Source organism: Charadrius vociferus, unplaced genomic scaffold (genome assembly GCF_000708025.1).
Source record: "Charadrius vociferus isolate BGI_N301 unplaced genomic scaffold, ASM70802v2 scaffold78, whole genome shotgun sequence".
NCBI classification, from domain to species: domain Eukaryota; kingdom Metazoa; phylum Chordata; class Aves; order Charadriiformes; family Charadriidae; genus Charadrius; species Charadrius vociferus.
Window position 1 is genome coordinate 1,122,595 of NW_009649927.1, and position 21,957 is coordinate 1,144,551.

General features: G+C 45.2%; 1 protein-coding gene across 1 annotated transcript in view; it reads left to right on the forward strand.

The window, feature by feature from the left end:
* Positions 1-1,683: 1,683 nt before the first annotated feature.
* DISC1 (disrupted in schizophrenia 1) overlaps positions 1,684-21,957 on the forward strand; it is a 231,484-nt gene continuing 211,210 nt past the window's right edge. The window contains 2 exon segments of the mRNA XM_009891161.1: positions 1,684-1,866; positions 3,555-3,606. Coding sequence (XP_009889463.1) covers positions 1,684-1,866; positions 3,555-3,606 — 235 coding nt within the window.

The window sequence follows — 21,957 nt, forward strand, 5'->3', positions numbered from 1 at the left end:
GCTACTGGTGCAGTGCGGGTTTCATGGGACATCATCTATCTTTGGGCACTTCTCCCACAGCCTTGTGCTTTCCTGCAGGCTTGCAAGTCCGTTTTAATCCAGAAGGGTCCTACGGCTTCCATTAATTCTTCCCCAAGGTCGTCTCCTCTGATGGCCCCAACAAGAAGAGCTGACAGAACTGACAATGCTTAAGTGGATCTGGAAATAGCCCAGGTTTTGTTAAAATTAGCTTTTTTGCATGCTTGGGGACAGGAACCAGATGGGTGAAGGAAGCACTTGAATAGACAACCCTGGATGTTTCAATGTCACAAGAACATTGTTAAGTGCTGGCAGTCTCATTTTAGGAGGAGAGGGGTTGTTTCTCTCCTTGCAGCATCCCTCGGTAGGTATGTTCTGCTTTGCATACCTCACACCTCAAGGGGAAGATGAGGGACAGAGCTGTGAGTACAAGGGAGTAAGATGAAGCAGCGCAAGGTGATGGAGCAAATGAGCCAGGAGCCTGGAGTTCGACTGGGTTCTTTCCACTTCCAGCCCAGCTCCCACCACTGCGAACTCGAGCTCCTGCTGCCCCGGGGGCCAGCTGCCTGCTGACACCTCGTGGTGCAAACCCTTTCCTTTGCCTGCTTCCCAGAATTTTTTTTCCCAGCCTTTTCAGCTCAGCTGTTTCCCACGGGGGCTCCTGGTTGACATGCTGTCGAAGGAATGTTGCTTTACAGGAGCAAAGGAATCATTAGCAAAGCATTTCAATTCTTATTTCTCACTTCGAGCTACCTGTGCGGTGTCCTGCCACCTTGCCCTTACGCTGGTGTTCCTAAGTCACTAGGGCTCGTTTGAGAGTCTGACCTCTCTATAAACGCTTTTATCATCTATCAAATATTGGGGTAGAGTTTACCTGGGTCCTACTTTAAAAATGTGTTGTGTGGGGAAAGGGGAGCCACGGGCATCTGTGGCGAGAGACCTGCGTTTGTGCCTAAACCGTAATGCTCGTTGTAAAGAACATAGAAGGTTTAAACCCAACCTTAACAGGGCCTGTGCTCTACAGGGACTGACCGGGAAAAGTAGGGCAGCTATAAGCTTTCAATTTATTTTAGTTACATGCTATACTGTAAATTCTCTGGGCCTGCCTTCTTACTAAAAAGATGTGTTACTTGTCAATTATTAGAGAACGTATATTTGTTCTGCCATCTAGTGTCCAGCTCTAGAAATACTCAAAATAAGGTTTTGGGTTTTTTTTAAGTTACAAGTTATTTGTTGTTTTCTCTTTAAGTTCTTATGAACACAATTAGTGGTGCTGTGTAAGCTTTATTTTTAGACTTAGATAGGCCTCTGATAGTAATAAATTATACTTAGCACCTTCTATTGTTTTCAAATTTTGGGAGTAGCAAGGAATAGCATTATGTTTATTTTGTATCTCATCATATGTGTGTATGGTGTTTTGAAGACAAATCAATAAAGTCCCATAAGAAACTTTGACTAGATGTGTTCTTGCAGACTTGGGAATTATACAAATCCTCTTATTTAAACTAGTACATTTAAGGAGTACTAGTGCTAATAAGGATTCATAGACTTGAGTCCTCAATTCCTTAATTTATATTATAATCATGCTACCCATACAAGAAAACGGAAGCCTCTTTTAGTAGTTGAACTCCTGGTATAAAATCAAATGCTTCTGTATGTGGGAATATGCCTGTGTACTTCCCTGCCGTGACTGTGGTTGCCACAGAAAATGCTCAGGTAGAAAGCGCAAGTGGCTTCAAACCCACGAGACTTTGCCTCTGTAACATAAAGGAAGCGACTGCGCTGCGCCCTGTGAACAGCGTGGGGCTGGGGCTTAAGCCCCGGGACATTGCCTGGTTGATGCTAAAGGTGAGTCGGTCCCTCTCGTTGTCCCCGTCCGGTGGCTCTCCCTGGCCCTGTGCTGCTCAGGGGTGCCCCGGGCCAGGAGAGACCAGGCACACACCACAGCAGAGGGACGATGAAACACCGCAGTGAGATTTTAGAGCGGATAACACAGCCTGAGCTGCTACTTGGATTGTCCCAGTGGAAATGCACTGACTACCAATCACTTATAGAATTGCACCAATAGACTTAGAAATGGTGGCGCTGTCGCTGTGGAGACTTACTTATTCTTCTAAAGGTCATTCAAGGGTAATTTAAGGGCTCTTCTCCTATAGGGCCCATTACGTTACTGAGTACCTTCTGCAGGATACCTGCCCTGGGACTGAAAGCCATTGAACACCCCAGGATTCCTGTTCTTACACCCACAGATCCTGCTTGTCCTACACCCCTCTCCAGGGCAGTGGGTGGGCACACTGGAGGCGATCGGGCACGGCTTGTGCATCTGGGCCCGTGGCTGCAGTCATCTATTGCCACTCAGGCACTCTGCAATACAAAATTAGCCCTGGTTTATGTTACATTTTCATGGTCGTATCTGAGCATCTTTGGCTTTTTGTAGCTTAGCTGGAGGCCAGATACCCATCCGTGTAAACTGCTTTCTGGATGACAGCCACAAGAGGAAGGAGATGCTAGTTTGTTTTAGAGCAGTTCCTTTGCCTGTGGAAGATCACAGGTTTTGGAGGGATTTCCGTCTTTTCCCACCACAGCTTAACAAAGACTGAGATTTCGTATGAACCCCTGAACGTATGCGGCACAACTTGCACTGTGTATAAAGGAGGGAGAGAGCTGGAGTCCTCTCAGTCATTTGGATAAACTCAGGTGAGATTCCAGGTGGTGACTTCAGTAAAACCACTTTGAAATCCCCAGCTCTGGTGGGGAAGTTAGTGGCATCTGTCGCCTGCCGAAATGTAGCAGCTACACCCTGCAGCTCTGCCTCGGGTCAAAGCTCTCCCTGAGGTCATCAGGAGCTTTGAGCTGGACTCCACGCTCCATCTGGGCAGTAGGAAAACTCAGAGATAGGCAGCTATGAAGGTGTCTCCACACCTCAGCAGCTCTTCCCTGGCCCATCTGTGGCCCTGCTTCTTTTCTGATTCTGGTCTCCTTTGCTTTTGGAAATCCATGTTTTGCTGTAGGATGTTTTGCTGACGCTGCACCTGAAAACCGAGTAACTCGTATATGGGTACATACTTATATTTTTGCCTTATTTCCTGCGTGCTTCCCTCCCCCCTGCCCTGTGCACACGCATGGAACGTACCTGTAAAGACATGGAAAAAACAGGTGAGCTGGGAGGTGGGAAAGTTTGCTCACAATGAGGTATCTGCTGTAGTAAAGGCAGCAGTTGACTGAAAAAATACAGAAGAGCATTACGAGACTGCAGAGTGACAGGATGGGGAAACAGACTGCATGTAGGTGGATGTGAAGTGACACAGATAGGGAAAAATAATCTCTGCCTCCGCCCTTCAAGAGCAAAATGTTGGGATTTCTTCCATGAAAATATCAACTCAATGCTTGTCAGCAAGTGAAAAAAAACAGTCAAACATTTGGAAGTGTTAGGAAAGGACTAGAAAAAAAGACAAGGATATGCTGTATACATGTCACTATATGAATCCCTGGGGTACCTGCTTTTGAGTGTGACTCTCATCCCTCATCTCAAAAAGGATATACCAGAACTGGAAAAGATCCAGAGAAGAGCAGAAAGGATGACCAAAGGTAGGGAATAGTTTCTGTATGAAAGGAAACTGTGGAAGTCCAGTGGGTTGGAATCCTTCAGCTTGGGGAAAACTTCTTTAGGGAGGGTATAATAGAGGTCTACAGAGTTATGTGTGCCATAAAGAAGGTGGATACGGAGCAACCGTTCACTGTCTCTGCCAGAGAAGGATTAGATGCCATGAACTGCAGCTGGCCATAGCCAGGCTCAGAGCAAACACCAGGAGATGGTGACCTGAGGAGTGGAGGAGACCTGGGGAACACCTCACCTAAGGATGCTGCGTGTGCCAAAAGCTGAAACGAGAGGCTGGGCAAACACTTGGAGAGCATGAGAGCCACCGCAGGAAGCCTCTGAGCCCCTTTTGGGCCCAGGCTCCTCTCAGGTGAGTTGCTGTCTTCACCCCTCCAGTAGCTTTGCCCTCTGCCCCACCACGGGCAGCCCCCGCAGGGACTGAGCACAGCGGCACCAACCAGGACCGTGCAGACCCAGGGGACAACAGCCTGTGCTCTGGACCAGCTGCTGCTGCTGGTCTGTTCCTCCTTCTTCCCAGGAGGAGGATGCAGGAGGTTTCCTGAGAGGCCTGTTTGCACGGAGGCATCCATGAGGACGGAGAGGGAGGATGTTGGCATAAGTTGCCGCAGCCATACTTACACTGTCATGTGTTTCAGGAGAACAGAGCTTGAACAAAGTTTCCTGGGTCATCAAAGCCAAATGCTTTGTACCAGAGCCACCTGTCTTACACCTTTCACCTCAAGCTTCCCCAGAAAACTGGTTGGGTTTCTCACGCAGAGCTCGGAGCTGGGAAGAGGACAGGGTGAGGGTGGCCACAGCTCCTAAACGCAGCAGGGCACTGTGGTGGTGCCACCTCCCCCCACCATGCTTCAGGACAAAAACCTGCTTTGTCTCTAAAAGGGACAAGTGGAGACACCATTTCAACAGGGTGCCGAATTGAAAACCATACTGAATGTACAACAGCTCTACATGTTACTGTAGATTATACTGGAAATAAACTCAAACATGATTTTGACCATGCACATGTTTGTCCTTATGGACACGAATGTTGGAATGCCTTTACCATATCCTGCTCAGTACTCATTGCCATCTTCAAATCTGTAAATAAGGCGCCCTTCAATTATTTTCTTCACTCACTTCATAAACCTTTAAACCGGTTAGTGATTAAATGCTGCTAAAATTCAACCTCTTGATCTACCTTAAATCATTAAGAAATTTTGAATCGCTGATAAATCATAACTGTGTCAAGTATTTCCATCCGTGACAGGCACGGCCCCAAGAAGCGGTGGGGATCCAGACTACGCATGGAGCACTGCGCAGAAGAGACCGCTTGGGCACCTCAACACAAAGCTACAGCTGGATGAGCTTCAGGCACAGCTCCAAGATGCAAAGAGGACCATCACTGCATCCCCTGGGCTTGACCTGAGCTCTTGCCTCGCCACAAAACTCGCACCGCTTGAGCTAACGCAGGTTTTGATGTTGATGTCCTTAAATTGTTTGTCTCTGTTTGTAACAGGCTTGTATTGATTTAGGTTAATTTGGTTACCCAAAAAAAGGGTTGTGCTGATTGCTCTAAATGGATTAAATAGTGATTTTAGTTAAACGGATGGCAGGGTTGTGTGTAGACAGGGCCTGGAGCTTTTTAAGCTAATGACTTGGCAGTAATGCAATGAGTTTTTTTAGACAGCTGAGATCAAGCTGTTGTTTTAAATATAAGACCGTAAGTGTTACTATTCTAGTAGATGGTTCCCAAACGTGATGATTTTCCACTAACTTGGGCTCCTTCTGAATCCTGGCAGATCTCTTTGCTAACTCTTGTTTTTCTGATAAGAATTTGGCAAGTACTTTTACACCAAATGGATTTTGGATTAAATCCAAGTGTAAAAAATGGTCAATTTCCATTTTTTTTTGGCAAGATTTTCTAATTTTTGTTCACCTTCCCAGCCTCCTAAATTTTCCATATTTTTGGCAATGGAAAAAAGTTTGTCTTAATTTTTTATAAAAATTCAATAGAAGAAAATGCAAATGAGCCCAGCTCCTGCCAACAGCAGTGACCTTTCCCCACAAGTGAGACCTGAGAGGACAACAGGTTGTTGTGGTTTGGCCCAGACCAGCCACTGAAGTGAATGACAGATGCTTTCCCCCACCTCTCTCTCCAAGGAGAGGAGGGAGAGAGAGAAGAGGCTCATGTGTTTAGAAGAAACGAAACTACTTTAACGAAATATTAATAAAATAATTAAAACAACATAATGAAATATATACAATATATACAAAACCAGTATCAAGGTCCCAGGATAATGATCGTGGCACCGGCAGGCATGGGGAAAGTCTCAGACTGGACATAGTAATGGACAGGAACTGGATTCCAGATCTGGATTCAGGATCGGGATCAAAGGCAGACGAACAGACAGAGTCCTCCTTGGACAGCGGCCATTGAAGAAAGAGGGCTGACCCTTTGATCCCTCAGCTTTTATACTAAGCATGAGGCAGATGGGATGGAATATCCTGCCGGTCAGTTTTGGGTCACCCGTCCTGTCTGCTCCTCCCCACAGGTGGGACCCCTCTACGCTTCTCTGATTCCGACCCTCCAACGGGGCAAATAACAAAGTTAGCTGCCCTTGGGTGTTACAGCAATATGTACAAGTATGAGCCTCTCCACATACCATGCCTTGGCATCAACTATAAATATAGGTTTTATCACTCTGAGAATGAACAATGTCTGTACAATATACTGTTAATTTCAGAGAGTTCAGTTAGTTAGAAGAGACTTAGCTGCAAAGTAAAATCACTGAACAGAAAATTGGTTCTGTTTTACCTCAAACCAGGACACAGGTCCAGAAGCAGTCACTGTTTAATTTCTTCATTCAGAAAAGAGCAAAGGTGAGGTCAGATTAATTAGGTCATTAAATCTTTTGTGCCCATATCATCTCAATGGGAAGAAACCACTGTATCTGCATAAAATCTTTCTGGCCTGCCTCTGAACCAGCCAACTGAGCTTCTGCCAAGTGGATCTGCCTTCACAGGTCTTTTCTGTATAAAACTTCAAATCCCATTTTGATTCATCCGCTTTCTCTGTTGATGTTTTAGTCTCCAGGTTGAGACTGACATTTGAAGAGACCAATGAGTCACCAAGCTTTGCGTACCTTTGATTTGCAAGAAAGCCTATCGAGATACTGAATAAGCCTTAGCTCAGAAAACAACAGTCTAGCAGGTAAACTGTGATCTGTTCCTGTCCTAGGCAGGTTTATGGAACCAGAAGCAGAAACTGGGTGACAAGAATGAGAGAATACTTCATGCCTCAGAGGACAGAGAGAAAAGGAGGAAGGAAAAGCTCAGGGCTACCAAAAGGACAGTGACTGGAGACCAAGAATTTAAATAACCTAGAGAAATGAATACATGGTAACCCAGTGTGCACTAAGACGAATTTTTCACAAAGAGGTTTCTACACCACTAGTGTATGTCAGATCCTGGACTGCTTGCTGCATTTCTGGATCCTGGAAATTGGATCCTAATAACCTGGAGCACATGCAGAGGTGAAGCTGTGGGAGAGGGACAAGACAGAAATCACTGAATCAGGGGTTAGAGCATTTCTGGAGGAGCTGAGTTACCCAGAAGGAGTAACAAACCGATTTTTCTGCCTAAAACATAGGCCGAAAAGATGAAGGAAATAAGCATGGTAAAAGCAAGTGGGTTGCATGCGACCCAAATGCCACAGCTTCCTGAGGGCAGTGGTCAGTAACGGGGAGGGAAGCACAGTCCCACAACCATAAAGTTGCAGTCTGCTTGTAACCCTTTGGCAATAAGCACTGTGGAAGCCATCCCCATCTTCAGTGACCCCCTCACCAGAGCGAGCTGCCAGTGGATGAATGCCCTTTCTCCCCTCCTTCTAACCTGCAGTGTGTCCTCAGCCGTTCGTGCAACCCCCGGGGCTGCGACTGCACTCATCGCTCTCTCATTCATCCCCAGTACCCATGACCAGGGTGTATCAGCATCACAGAAGCACTGGCACATTGTCCTCATGCAAAAGAAAGGGAGCTGATGCTCCACTACGCACTTAGGATACGGATACAGGAACACTGTGGCAACGCAGGGCCCTGGATCCACATGGCTCCCAGAGGTCCGTTCATTCCCATTCATCACCTGGGGTGTAACATCCAGCAAGCATAAAGCACCCATAAAGCAAACCTCCAGCAGAAGCAGGAGCTCTTCCCCATCTTGTACCCAGCTCTACAGCCCCTGGGCCTTGCTCAGGGGATGATCATTGAGACTTCTTATCCACAGACCACGGAGTCCAGGCACTTGGGGGCAGAGATATTTGCCAAATAATAATTACAATATCATCTTCTCACCTTTAACACCTGAAATGTGGGTGGACAAATCTTAACCAAACTGACCAAACACAGAGCTGATGGGATAGCTGGACAGGGAACGAGGCCATTTATCCCCTCCTCCCGTTTGCCATCAGGTGGTGTCTAAGAGCTCCTTCTGGACAGCTTCAAAGCTGTTCCAGGCTCACGGGCAGAAAACTGCTGCCCATGAGGGATGCCCTGCCCTGGAACACAGCTCTCCCTGGGCTATGAGTCATAAAATAAACTCTCAGATCACAACGGCTGGCTTTACTAAAAAAGACTACAGAGCTCACAATGAGTAAAAGAATATCCTACAAAATCCTTCTTCAGACTTCCCCAAGCCTCTTCCATGAAACAATTAGTGGATGCTCTTGTTTTGAACTCTGTGACTCACTCCTGTAATTCAGTTGTGGCCTGTGATCACTGAGTCGCTTAATGCGACACGGGGAAATAGGCAATTGTGAGAATTTCCTCTCTCCCTCCCTTAGCCTCTCATTGTAGCTCTGCGGCACGTTATACTGCAGCACCATGCGACCGCAGCCTGGATGCTCGCGTCCCAGATGTGCCGGCTCATCCTTCAGGCATCACTTCCTCACAGTATTAAATGGTGATCAGGAAGGTTTCTCAAAGAGAAAACGCATCTCACTATGCTTTACAGTACTTCGTAATCCAGCTGCAAGTGCAGTCCTTTTATCAACGGTCTTAATAGTTACGTTGTGGCTTGGCTCTACTACAGTTTTATTTCTAATTTGGTATCTTCTGTATGTGTGTATGTATGTGTGTATTTGTAAAAACTCCATTAAAGATAATAGACTATTAAAGCAATTACACTGGCTAATGTCTCCCACATTGTTTTTATTAACCATATTTAACTTTGCCAGTCAGCAGTATGTTTACTGTTATGAACTAGTAAGTGATTTTTAATCACTGGCATTGCATAACATTTGTGTAACTTTCCAAGTACACGGTGGGTAGAAAAGACATTAAACAATTAAACCAGAAGTGTTTCCAGAGATTCCTAGCACCCACAGAATGTGTTTGGAGGCTTCTTGTGTGCTTACCTTGCCTTGGTCATGCTGTGATCATTTTGGCAGCAGAGCAAGGAAAAAGCCCTCAATAATTTGCCAACTTTTTCACACCTAAAAGAAAATGAAAACAGAAAATGGAAAAATTCCTCCAGCTGGCACCAGAAGCCTTGCCCTGTGTCCATTAAACAGTGCTGTATGTTTGTCATGAGGAAAGGACTATTTCATTCTCTGGCTGCTGCCTCCCAAGTGCTAAATTTCTGCTGTTAACAGGAATGGCAGAAGGGGCCGTGGCGGGAGTGGCTTGGACAGAACAAGCTGCAGTGTCCTTCACGCAGGTCTCCCTCCAGCCCCCAGGGGTGGCTGAGCCAGTGACTCCTGTGGCCACAGGCAGCAGCTGCTCCTCTGTCAGGGTTTGGGGATGAGGGCTTCTCCACATGATACTCAGACTTCTCGCTTGTCTGCTTTTGACTTCCTTCTGCTTGATCTCTTCTCTCAGATGCTTTTCCCCCCTTAGTCTCTTTGTTATTTCTCTTCAGTGGTTGCTTTCCCTTTCATCACTCATCTTCATTTCTTTCCATTTCTCCCCCTTTTCCTCTTTTAGCTTCCCTATTGCTCTTGCTTTTCCCTCTTGCTTTCAGCCGAACCATACGTACCGCTTTCTCCCTTGCCGATCGTTTTCATAAGGGCTGAATCACAGCAGCTCTGTTTGCGTGACCATTTGTATGGCCCTGAGTCATCTTCCACAGCTTGGGGCGCTCAGCTGAATAAGGTGATCTTCCTGGGCTCCCCCTACAGTCACTGGGGAGAGACAGGAGCCTCCAGAAGGTGACTCAGTTTTTAAGGGTGTCGAAAGACCTTGTGAAGACTGATCTGCTGCCATGGTTTGTCTGTAAGACAGACAAACGTCCTAACTTAGGAGCTTTGAATTTAGTTATTTAGTATAAATCCTGCTTTTGCATAGTCTTTTGGCACATGTCAGATGGATGGGGAGCACAAATCAGAGCATCTTCCTTCTAAGCAACGTTGCTCGCCCAGGTGCCAGACTTCTGCCTGCACCCCGATGGTCAGCACAAGTCGCGCTTGCGGCGCAGCAGCAGACTTGCTGACAGGGCCTTGCAACAACTTTCAGCCACCCCAAAGTCCCTTCTCTCTGCTACAGACAAAGCATTCAGTCCGACTTCAACAAGCCAAGTAAGCATTTTTGCTCCGGTTCCTTTTTTTTGCTCTAAATATAAATATCATGTAAGGAATAAGGAAATAAAAGTGAAAAGGGAAGCAAGACTTTCATTCTCACCTGACCACTTAAGCGCACAGTTTCCACGGCTTTCATTTTGCTGGGAGAATGTCTCCCAGGGGCTAACTTTAACATTTTGAATGGAGCCATGTTTCGCTTTTTCAATAGCAAATCACACAGGAACTATAAACTGCAAATGCAGCCTTATCTCCATCCAGACATTTGTTCCCAAAGAGATTTTTCCAGTTCTCTATGATCAGACCAAGAAAATACAGGTGACATTATAACAACCCTCCCAGAGTTTTTCCATAGGCATGCTCTGTTGTATACTGAGGTTGCTGACAAGCTGTCATAAGCTAAAGGTCTGTTTTCTGTGTAAAAATCTGGTCCTACGGTCTGCCTGTGAGATTTGTCAATGGCTTTCCTAGGATTTCACCCCCAGCCTGGATCACAGCTTTTACTCCTTGCTGATCCAGGAGTGTAAAAATCTGTCAGAGTCGTACGCCCCCTCCCCTTCCCGGTGCATCTCTGCCCTCCCTTCCCTTTTAAACAGTTGTGGGCACAGGAAGGACAGACAACCATGAAGGTCCCTCGTCCCCAGGGCAGGCTCAGTGGGACACTGTTTCCCACAGTTATCTCTTCTCCGCAGATCACTGACGGAGAGAAAATTGGGTCCATGTCCACGTGTTCTTTGGCCCACATAGCTCTTTGGAGTATTTTTGGTTAATTTTTATTACTGACCACAGGACATGACGTAACAGAAAAGTGTAATTCCTTGGCCTTGAGTCTGACCAAGGTGGCTGTTGTGGCGGTGGCTGCTATAGCTCGGTCTCTGCCCCCCAACTGCCATTCTGTGTGCAGCTGACCTGGTGGCTTTGTTAATCAAATTTTTATTAGCCTGTTAAGTAAAATTCTGGCACTGAGCCTCTGGCAAGTTGTAAACCTAGCCAAATAATTGGAATAATGATTCACTCATATTAAATGTCATCCATTTAAAGGTGGTGCTTATTTCCTGAATGGAAATGAATCTCTTCTAAGGATTTGGTTTAGATTAGTTCACTGCATGGTTTACTTCAGCCCTATAATTTTACTACTGATACTTAAAGTAGGTTCATAAATAGAGCAACAGAGCCTTGGCTGTACTAGGAGATAGTGTTATGCAGTAATGTAAATTATAAATGTAGAGTTAGAAAACCTAACAAGCCCAGCTGGCAAACTTCCATGTATTATCTCACAATAATTGCTTCCAGCCAGTAGACATTTTTTTGTATGGCAGAAGACAAGTTATTTATATTATATATTTAGCCTAAAACTGTAATAACATCCTCTGGCAGAGGTATTATCTGATGGTGTCTGAAATGGAACCAGCTTTCCTCTTTCCAGGCATTAACAAATGAAAATCTGTGTGTCATCTCATGGCATTTCCTGAATTGGAGAATAAAATGAGGAGGATTTTTTAATTCATATAGTTTATTTCTTAAAAAGTAAATCTATTTTTGACAACCAGGTTTCCCAGAATTGTTACGTGTGGTTTGTATCACCAACCAGAGAAATACTTCCCTTATGATTCTAATCAGGCAGAAACAACAGTGTCACTAGCAGGACTGGCTCTTGGCTTAGCACAGTCAGAAAAATACCTGTGAACAAGCAAAGCGCGTGAAGGTCAGAGAAGAGAGTATGTTTTTTCCTGTTGCCGCAGAAATGCCTGGATGCCTGCTACATTGCCCATCCGCACATTCCCAGGCAAGCACTACAGTAGTGAAGATCTGAACTCAACAATCAGGAAGACTTATAAGGGAATGTTTTAGAAATCTTAGGTAGATACAAATCTTAGTGATGGGTGAGGCTCACTACTCAATGTAGCTGTTCCATCTGCCGGTGACAACAAAGAATGAGAAAGCAGGAGGATGGTACTTGGGATTTATGAAGATATCTCAGGTGCTTTCCAGGTCTTTGGTAACTTGGGAGGATGTCATGAATATTAAGAAACTGGTTGGCCTGAGTTGCCTGCTCCCTCCCCAGTCAAAAGTCTCGGCCAAAAAGTCTCTGTCAGTGTTTGGATTAGGTGATTTTTGGGTGCTGGCACAATCCCAGAAGGTCAGGTGGTGCCAGTGACAGGCTCCATCTCAATAAGGGAGACTAGCCTCAGGGAACTCTAGGCAGGTTGGCTTAACCTCTGCCCCGGGGAAAGTCACTAAAAATAATTTAATTACTGGTAAAGGACCCAATCAGTTGTGAACTGAAGATGCTGATGTAGTAAGTGTGGGAGGCATTAACAAAAACAAGCCTTGTCAGGCCTGAGGCTCAGTATTCCTTGTTGATAAAAGCACAAGTTTGGTGGATATGGACCGTCATAAGTGTCAGAGTTTTCTGTCAGTTATTTGAACAAATATCACGCGACAGCCTGATTTTTTTAAGAAACCCCGAAAGGTAGAACTATGCAAGATCAAAATATTCAATGGTATGAGACCCGGTGGATTGAAAAGGTACAGTTGTCCAAGGAGAACTGTTAAGGAATAGGAGTTACTGTAGTGAAGTCTGCATGGAGCACTATAAGACTTATTGCTGTTCAACATTTTTATTGAGATCTGAGAGTAAACATAACATTTCTGCTAAGAAATTGGATGGTGCAAACACTGACCAGGTGGCAAATAACAAAAAGAAGAGTCACCAAAAAGAGCGGCCAGGATTGCTCAGTAGAGAGCCCATCCAGGCAAGTGATGTCTTAGTACAGTCCTAAGATATCTCGCTAAATTAGATATCTAAAAAGCAGGAGTAGAGGCTGTACTCACAGGAGGTGAGTTTCAGAGGGTAAGCAGTGACTCTGAAATACTTTAGAGAGGTCAGAACAGAGAAGCAACTCAGTAGGAGCTCCCAGCGTGATGGGAGAAAAGGTGTTGGCTCTCTTTGGATACACAATTGGTGAGAAGTGGGTAGGGATAAAAAGCCCCACATGAAACCACTGCTGGAATACATATCCCGCTGGAGTGTTCCCACTGAAAAAGAGCACTGAAGAATTTTCTGCCAGCACATCAAAGAGCCACAGAAATAAATAAAGAACTGGGAAAAAAAAAAAAAAAAAAAAAAAAAAAAAAAAAAGCCTTTCATCAGCTGCTGTAGAGTTCACTTTATTTAGTTTATTCAAAGGAAGAAGATATCAGCCTTCATCACCTAGGGTGTAAACACTTATATTGGGGTAAAACCCCAAGGTGAGATTCAATCACCTAACCACAGTCACCAACAGCGCGTTATATGCTGGACTTGTGACTCGTCCTTTGGGCAGAGGGAAGGATGAAATAAACTCTCAAGGCCCCACTCAGTCCTGTGTCCCAGAGCCTGCTGGATGTGCCACAACCTCAGAGTTGGGCACAGCGTGCACTCCCTGCGCTGAGCCCTTCAGTATTCCCATGTCAGCGAGTTCCCCCAGCAGCTCTGCAAGCTCTGCAGGTAACGCAAGAGTTGCTTTAACAGAGCAGCAAAAATCCTCTGCAATTACTGCCAACACAGCCACACGCAATCAGAGGATAACCTGCAGTTCCTGATGTAAATGCCAAGGACAGTCTCAGCGCAGACCTACGTGGATCAAGTTGGATTTGAAGCCAGACCCCAACCTCCAGCTGCAGACCCAATCCCTGGACTGCAGTCCTGCTCTGGCACCCCTTGGGTTTCTGGCATGCAGTTCGCTGTCTGGCAAGGAACGTTCTTTACGTGTTTGCACTTTTCATCTCTTGTATTTGTGCTTAATACGTCATTTAAATGCTCCTACGCATATAAAGTACATTGGCATGAAAATGGGAAAAACAAATGTGGCAGTCGCTCATTGCCAAAGCCAACACGCTCGGGTGTCCTGCGTGGCTGGGTATGTCAGCAGCTCTGAGGGGCCACGTGCAACCCAGGACATGCACCAAGTTGACCAGCTGTGAGCAAATCACAGAATCCTTCCCCAGCCAGCATTTTCCCCTGCATCACAGCACCAGCAGCTCACCTGATAGCACTGATGCAGTCAGCCGGGGAAGGGCAGGAGTGTGGGAAGGCCAACAAAAGCAGCAGTGTCCCAGTGCTGCAGGGTGGGACAAACTGTTGCCACAGCTCCATGAAGGTGTGAGATGTCTGTGAGGGACTCTGTGCCAGAGTCACTGTGACTGCCCAGACCCCAGGCGTGCCCTTCTCTGTGATCCTCTCCATCTGCCCAGGAAAATGGATGTATACGATGATCATCCTATGGGTAAGATAAGTTAAGGTCTACTAACATGAATGTTACAGCCAAATAATAAGTTCAAACCCAAACGCACGTGTGCTGTGGAAAACAACATAATAGACAGTTCAACAGAAGACAATTCCATATCCAGATGTAAAAAGATGATGCAAGAATGGTTGTTTACTTTGTGGCTGCACTGTAATGTTTAAATCCTGATTTCTGACAAGCAGTAGATACTGAAAACTGTGAGACAAATACATTTGGAGCAACTGCGGACTTGGGGGGGTTAGTTCGGTAAAAAGGATAGTTGCTGAGAAAAATATGGTTATTCTGCTTTTTAAACCACCGGTGCTCCTGCTTTCATTTCTCCCAGTTTTGTTCTTAGTTGACCTACTGACTTAAAATTATGGCTGGTCCACAGTGCTACCAGTGAAGGTCCCTAAAATCCATTTTTTAAGCCTGGAGAACAGCAATAAGAATCCTCAGCTTGTTTACTAGTGATCAGGTGTCTCTAGGGAAACCAATTATTTTCTTGGCCTAATTTAAGTTTATAGAAAGGCATTCAGTCAAAATAAACATCCAAAGGCTTAACTCTTTTGATTTGTATATCCACTGGATTAGGACTTCAAACATTTTTGAGTTATCTATAATATATGGTTCTTAATCCCATAAATATTTTGAACTGAGTGGTAATGAGCTATCGGCTTTACTCTTGTTTTGAAGTCTACCCTGACACTTGTTGAGTCACTGTCTATGGAACAGGATCAGAAAATGATGCCAGCAAAGTCAACCAGCTGCTCCATCACAGCTGTAGATGAAGAACAAAAACGATGATTCTGGGAAGTGAAAGGTATTCACCTGTAACAACAACTACATTAAAGTCTCCTCAGTTTCTTTCAGATTTGCATGAGTTTATTTCAAAAAGTTGTTTAATTTTTTTTAACAAAATCCTGGCTTAGCTGAAGTCCCTAGGAGTTCTGTGGTTTAATAAGTAGGACAGGGACTTTTACCTTTTGTGTTAAGCACTCCGACTTATTTTATTTACTTATTTATTATGAAGATTCCCTTTATGCTAATCACATCACACAGCATGTTCCAGAGTTATTGTAAGTACCCACAGAGTTAATTAAAGCACAATCAAATTTAGAACATCTCATTTTGGAGAGGGCATGATCGTATATCTAAGCTAAGCACTGATTAAAGCTGTGCAACAAAAATTTGCTTCAGTTCTGTGGATGAGCCAAAATAAATGTACTTAAAAGTTCTTTGCAGATTAACCCAAAAGTGCCCTTACTTTTAGTCTTTTTTTATGGAAAATGGTCCTCTGGGCATGAACTTTACCACTGAAAGTGAAATGAGTTCTTCTGCTTTTGGACGTTTAAAGTGAAAATGAAGGAAAAGTGGAAGAAAGTGTTAGTTTTGCCTGCAAAAGACACTCCTGAGCGGAAAGAAAAGGTGGTGAGCTGAGCCATGAGGGTGTGCAGGTGAAAAGAAAGCAGCTCAGAGGTTGTGGCTCCAGCAGGACCAGGCAATGGAAAAGTATTGGCCAAGTTCTGGCTTGTGCAGAGGGCAGCAATGTGGGAAGCCACAGCTAACCACTGAGCTGAGCTGCCATCTCCCAGCCTCCCGGCCAGCTATGGTTATCGTCATCCCTTGTCCCGAGTCTTCTGGTGTGCTATGGCAGCTTGGCTGGGCGCTCTACCTCCCCAGGGGCACAGCCTCTGTCTCCCTTTGGTCTGTGCCAGCACAAGCTGCTGCTTTGCCCTAGCCACCCCCTCCTGGCCGCCCACCTCATTGCAGCTTCCCGAGGCCATGCTGAAGGCATGCTTCAAAAGGTGTCATGTAAATGGTTTTTAATGTGAAGAAGAGATGATGAGAAGAATAGTTTTGAGAAAATCCATATTGGAACATGAGGACGTGAGCATGATGGTTATTTACTCTTCCGCTCTGGGGTAGATGCTACAGTGCCACATGTGAGCCTAGCTTAAAAAGACCAAGGTGCCTTGATCCTGGTGAAATCAAAATCAAGAAGTCTAACGTGTCTGGGCTTTCCTCATTTTTATGCTAGGCAAAACCTTTTTTTTTTCTGAATTTGACTTGAATTTGCATGTAGACTTGGCTTCCCTTCAGCGGCATGTTTTGGTGAATACGTTATTTACTACTGAAATAGAAAAGGTCTCTGGTGTAGCAGTGATGGGGTAGGGAGTAAAAAACAAAGATGAATGCAAGAAGAAGAAAAGCAGAGTTTGCAGCTGAGCTATGAGATGAACCAGAGGTCGTCAGGGACAGAGCTACAGGAAATCTGTTCATGATGGCAGCAGGTGCAGGGGCGAGCTCTCATACACTGATGTCAATTGGAAGTGAAGGTACCACACAAAGAAGCAGCCATGTGTAGACAATGAGACGTAGAGAGTTGGAGAGGAGGAGTGGAAAACAGAAGTGTCAATTCTGAGCTGGCATGAGGGCTCAGGAAGTCATTTGAGAAGGAAAGAGGCAGCAGCACTGCCTTCAGTACACAGGAGGGATTGTTAAAATTTGGTGGGATTTCTGATGCAGCATGTAATGCTGTAGTTTCACAGTCACTTTCAACTGGAGAAAGGCTTTTGGTGAAAAAAAACAAAAAGGCTTAAATCCACATCTGTTCCCAGAAACCGCTCTTGCCAGCACAAAGCAGGCAGTAGTGTGGGGGAAGGGAAGGCAGGCACAACTGGAGAAGAAGTAGTGGAGGGAGCAGGCAGGACCATTTCTTTTGGCAGCTGCGCCTGTATATACCATTATAATGAAAACTGGAAATTAAGAAATAGCAAAACGCTCCAGCTCCCTCCTGTCTAATCTAAGATAGAAGATAGCCATGTGGTATCTACTGTTAGGTGTGCTCTTCTGTGTCATGTCTTACACCCTCCATCTCACTCTAAACACCTAAGTACTGCCCAAAAGTGCATTAGGGCAAACTGTAATTTTTTTTGTAAGCTCTGGATGTCTAACCATGTCATTGGGATCAGAAAGGCACAATTCAAACAGCACTAAAACCCAAGAATACTGTTCTCACCTACTGGTATTTGCTTCAGAAGTTTACCTGCTACCTGCAGCTTTTTCTCCAGGTATGCTTAAAGTTCTCTGTAGAAACTCTCTGCCATCTCCCTCCAACAGCTTTCCAATGGTCTGACAATTGAACAAGGGTGATTGTCCAAAAACAGCTTCTCTCTTGATAAAGGAACAGATTGCCATGTTCAATATTACACATACACACACACACACACACACACACACTCCCACATACTGCTGATTATCTACCAAGGTAATGAATTACAGTCTGCTGAGTATTCTGTTGTGGTGGGACTTTTTTGTTAAATATACACATTGATGTGAATACACATCAGGTAAGGCAAAGTCACCTGAAGCAGAAGGATTGAAGTTTGGGATAAACTATAACTCTTGGAGTACATTCAGAGCAAACGCGAAAAACCCATTTACAGGTCTTCTTTCTCAGTACAGATCATGCTGTGCTTCTTTTGAGTATTAGTTTAGAGAATAGTTACCTTTTGATAGCTTTGGACTGATTAGTGTCTCTAGAACCTCTTGTTCAACATATAAGCACTTGAGGCAAGTCTGCTGATGGTGCTGTTATCTGAGGCAGCGAGAACAAGGGCTGGCTGCAAAGAGCGGCAGAAGGACCTCATGAGGCTGAATGACTGGGCAATCAAACAACTGATGAAATTCGCTGTGTATAAATTGAATCAGCACCTACTGGTAAGAGCAATCCTGGCCTCTCATAGAAGATGAAAAGCTCTGAGATGATCACCGCCACTGAGAAGGAAACTGTGGGGTTAGTTACATATCGGAAAACATCAGCTAAGTGTGCGGCAGCAGTCAGAACAAACAAATCAAATGTTACAGACTATTGGTAAAGAACACAACAGGAAACAGGAAGATGCCACCACTGCAGAAATCCATAGCTAACCTGCACTTTTACTTAGCCCCCTCATCCCAAAAAGCAGAAACAGAAAAGATTTAGAGAGGGGAAAAAATATAATAAAAAGTTTGGAGCAGCTTCTGCACAAGGCCAGTTTAAGTAGCTTGGCGCTGCGCAGTTTGGAAATGGGATCACGTGATATGATAACACATATGGAAATCATCAGAGGCACAGACACGTCGGGGAAAAATCTCTGTTTCTTCAAGTATGAAAATCTGGCAGCTCTCAAAGTCAGCTGGCCACGGCCAGGCTCAGAGCAAGCACCAGGAGCTGGTGCCTTGTGCAGTGGTTGGAGACTTGGGGAAGCCCTCACCCGTGGATGCTACATGTGCCAAAAGCTGCAGCAGGCTCAAGGAGGGGCTGGGCAAGCACTTGGAGAGTATGAGATCCACCGCGGGTTACTGACTGGAGAAATGGAACTGGGTTGAGGAAGCCCCTGAGCTGACACAGGGCAGAGGGTGGGAGAGTCCAAAGGGGAAGTGTTGTGTGTGCTGCCTTGTTCCTGCTCTTGCTGGGGCATGAGTCGGAGGCAAGGCTGCGCGAGATGGGCCCTTTGTCTGCTCCATCACAGCTGCCCTTTGATAACAGATTTCTCTGTGACTGATGGGAGCTACCACTGACATGGTCTGAATCAGACGCACTGCAACAGGGCTGGAGGAAGAAGGAGAAGGACGTGTGGCTATTTTTGGCACGCGAGGCACAGCTGCTCGCTGTCTTCTCTTACAAGCCAGGAAGGGCATGGACTGGAACACGAGGTCAAAACTCCCTTAGCGTGTCCTGTACGTCTTAATAAATGGGCTGAAACCTGGGAACATCAGCAAGCTGATGTCAGTTGTTAGATAAACCTGGTCTTTTTTTTTAGCAACTTTTCTGAATGTTATGAAAACTTCCCAGTCCACAGGATGGTATTTTTAACTTAGAATAACATTTGCTATACCCAAGAGGGCAAAAGCATTTTTGAAGATGAGGATGGATGGAGGTCATCCTGAAAAATGCTGATGCCCTGTACATGGCTAATATATTGGATATGATGATCCATGATTGAAGCGGGTACTACTTTATCAACGTTGATACGAAGCTGTAGTCAGTGGACAGTCATAAGCTTTAATGTTGATAAATTGATAGTTGATAAAAAACTAAAAGTTTTGTATCAACTTTAATGTTGATACAAAGCTGTAGTCAGTGGACAGTCATAAGCTTATACAAAGCTCCTAATTAAGGAATAAAATAGGGAAATTATAGAAATAAAACTGGCCATCATTAGAGAAATGCTAGAGATGATAGCATGAAATACTAGGTAATGCATGTGTTAACTAGGGAGGAGAAGATACATGGGAAATCATGGGGCTCTAGAATTATCTACGGGACAAAACAGGAGAGGGGAATTTAGCAGAAATTCATGTTGTTGCAATGATGTGTAAGTTCAAGGAGACAGACTCAGAAAAATTACAGTGATCTTGGAAAATGGACTTGAAATGATTTGCTGCATATTGTTGTGGGTTAACCCGGTAGGCAGCTGAGCCCCACACAGCCGCTCACTCACTCCCCTGCAGTGGGATGTGGTAAAAATGAGAAAACTCACGGGTTGAGATAAAGACAGTTTAATAGGGAAAGCAAAAGCTGCATGTGAAAGCAAAGCAAAATAAGGCATTCTTACACTGCTTCCCATCGGCAGGCAGGTGTTTAGGCATTTGCAGGCAGGCAGGCCTTCATCATGCGTAATGGTTACTTGGGAAGACAAATACCATAACTTTGAATGACCCCCCTTTCTCCTTCTTTTCCCTGACCTTTACTGCTGTGCACAATGTCATACGGTCTGGGATATCTCTCTGGTCAGTTGGGTTCCGCTGTCCCGGCTCTGTCCCTTCCCAACTTCTTCTGCACCCCCAGCCTACTTGCTGGGGCAGAAAAGGCCCCGAATCTGTGTAAGCACTGCTCAGCAGTAACTAAAACATCCCTGTGTTATCAACACTGTTTTGGCCACAAATCCAAAAGGCGGCACCACATGAGCTGCTATGAAGAAAATCGCCTCTATCCCAGCCAAAACCCATACATATATATAAATGGTAGCACCTTGCAACAAAATGAAAAAGCTCTGTGTTTCCCATCAAGAGATGCGAAGCTGTACAAAAGTAATAAAAATACATACGGAGCAGAGATTGATTCCACATTTAAGCTCGAGGATGCCAATGAATACCATACTATCTAATTGTATGCACGCCTTGCTGAATTCAGCAACTACCTGACACATAAAGCAGTGCCAGAGAAGGGCCCATGAACGGTTACCATCATGGCTGTAAGACCCAAGCAACGCACAGTATGGCTACATTTGAAAATGCATTGTTTCCCCAGTGGTGTATTTGGTTTATATGTATTTGCTATAGCCATATCCCCATGACGCTGGGACCGCAGCTCCCCAGGATGCACGGGCGGGAGGCCGCACGCCTCTGCGTGTGTGCCGAAGGTGGCTTTTTCTGGTGCGCTGGTCCCTTCAGGCTGAAAGGATGCAGATGGGGAGCAGGACGGCAGTCGCCTTGTCTTCCCTCCTAACTTAACGCTGGCGTCCTGCAGGGCTGGGGGAACAGAGACTGGGCAGCCTCACACAACTGTACAGGCAGGGACCTGCCTTAACACGAAGGATGTGTTTTGTATGAAGGCAAAGGAAGGCAGAAAAATATCAATATGTGCCTTAGTGGCTGTTGGAGATGGTAAAGGGGCTAAAGATATGTGCATTTACTGTATGTAAACGATGCCAAATTAATCATTGCTTGTAACAGGACTTTGAGAGGTATGGGACTTTAAAGGGACTTGTTATACTTAAAAAAAAAAAAAAAGGACCTTCATCAGATTTATACATCTATAAAAGTAACCTTTATAATCAAATTACATGTGTATTCTTTTGAACACTTTGTTCTCTATAAAAAAAATTGGAGAAGTAGTAATACGTGATTAGGTTTGGAACATATATTATCCAGTGGTAAAAACATTTTTTTATGTATCTCTGGAGTGATAGAAATACTGGTAGATCCTACCAGAAGGGATCATCTATGCTTTCCTGTACGCAGTTTCCTTTTGCTATAGATACTGCTTACATTTTTTAAAAAATCAAAGCCTGAAAGCATTCAGCCATGCGTATCTGTACCTAAAGGGAAGTACTTCCCTGGAAGCCCAGGGAAGCTGGGGAGGGACTTGTTGTCGGGGAGTGTAGCAATAGGATGAGGGGTAACGGTTTTAAACTGGAAGAGAATAGATTTAGATCAGATATTAGGAAGAAATTCTTTACTGTCGGGGTGGTAAGGCACTGGAACAGGTTGCCCAGGGAAGTTGTGGAAGCCCCATCCCTGGAGGTGTTCAAGGCCAGGCTGGATGGGGCTTTGAGCAACCTGGTCTAGTGGGAGGTGTCCCTGCCCATGGCAGGGGGGTTGGAACTCAATGATCTGCAAGGTCCCTTCCAACCTAAACCATTCTATGATTCTGTGATTCTATGACTCTTGCTCTCTGGGCCTGTGCGGGCCCTTACGCCGCGCTGAGGGCAGCCCTGACAGCACCGCTCCTCCCG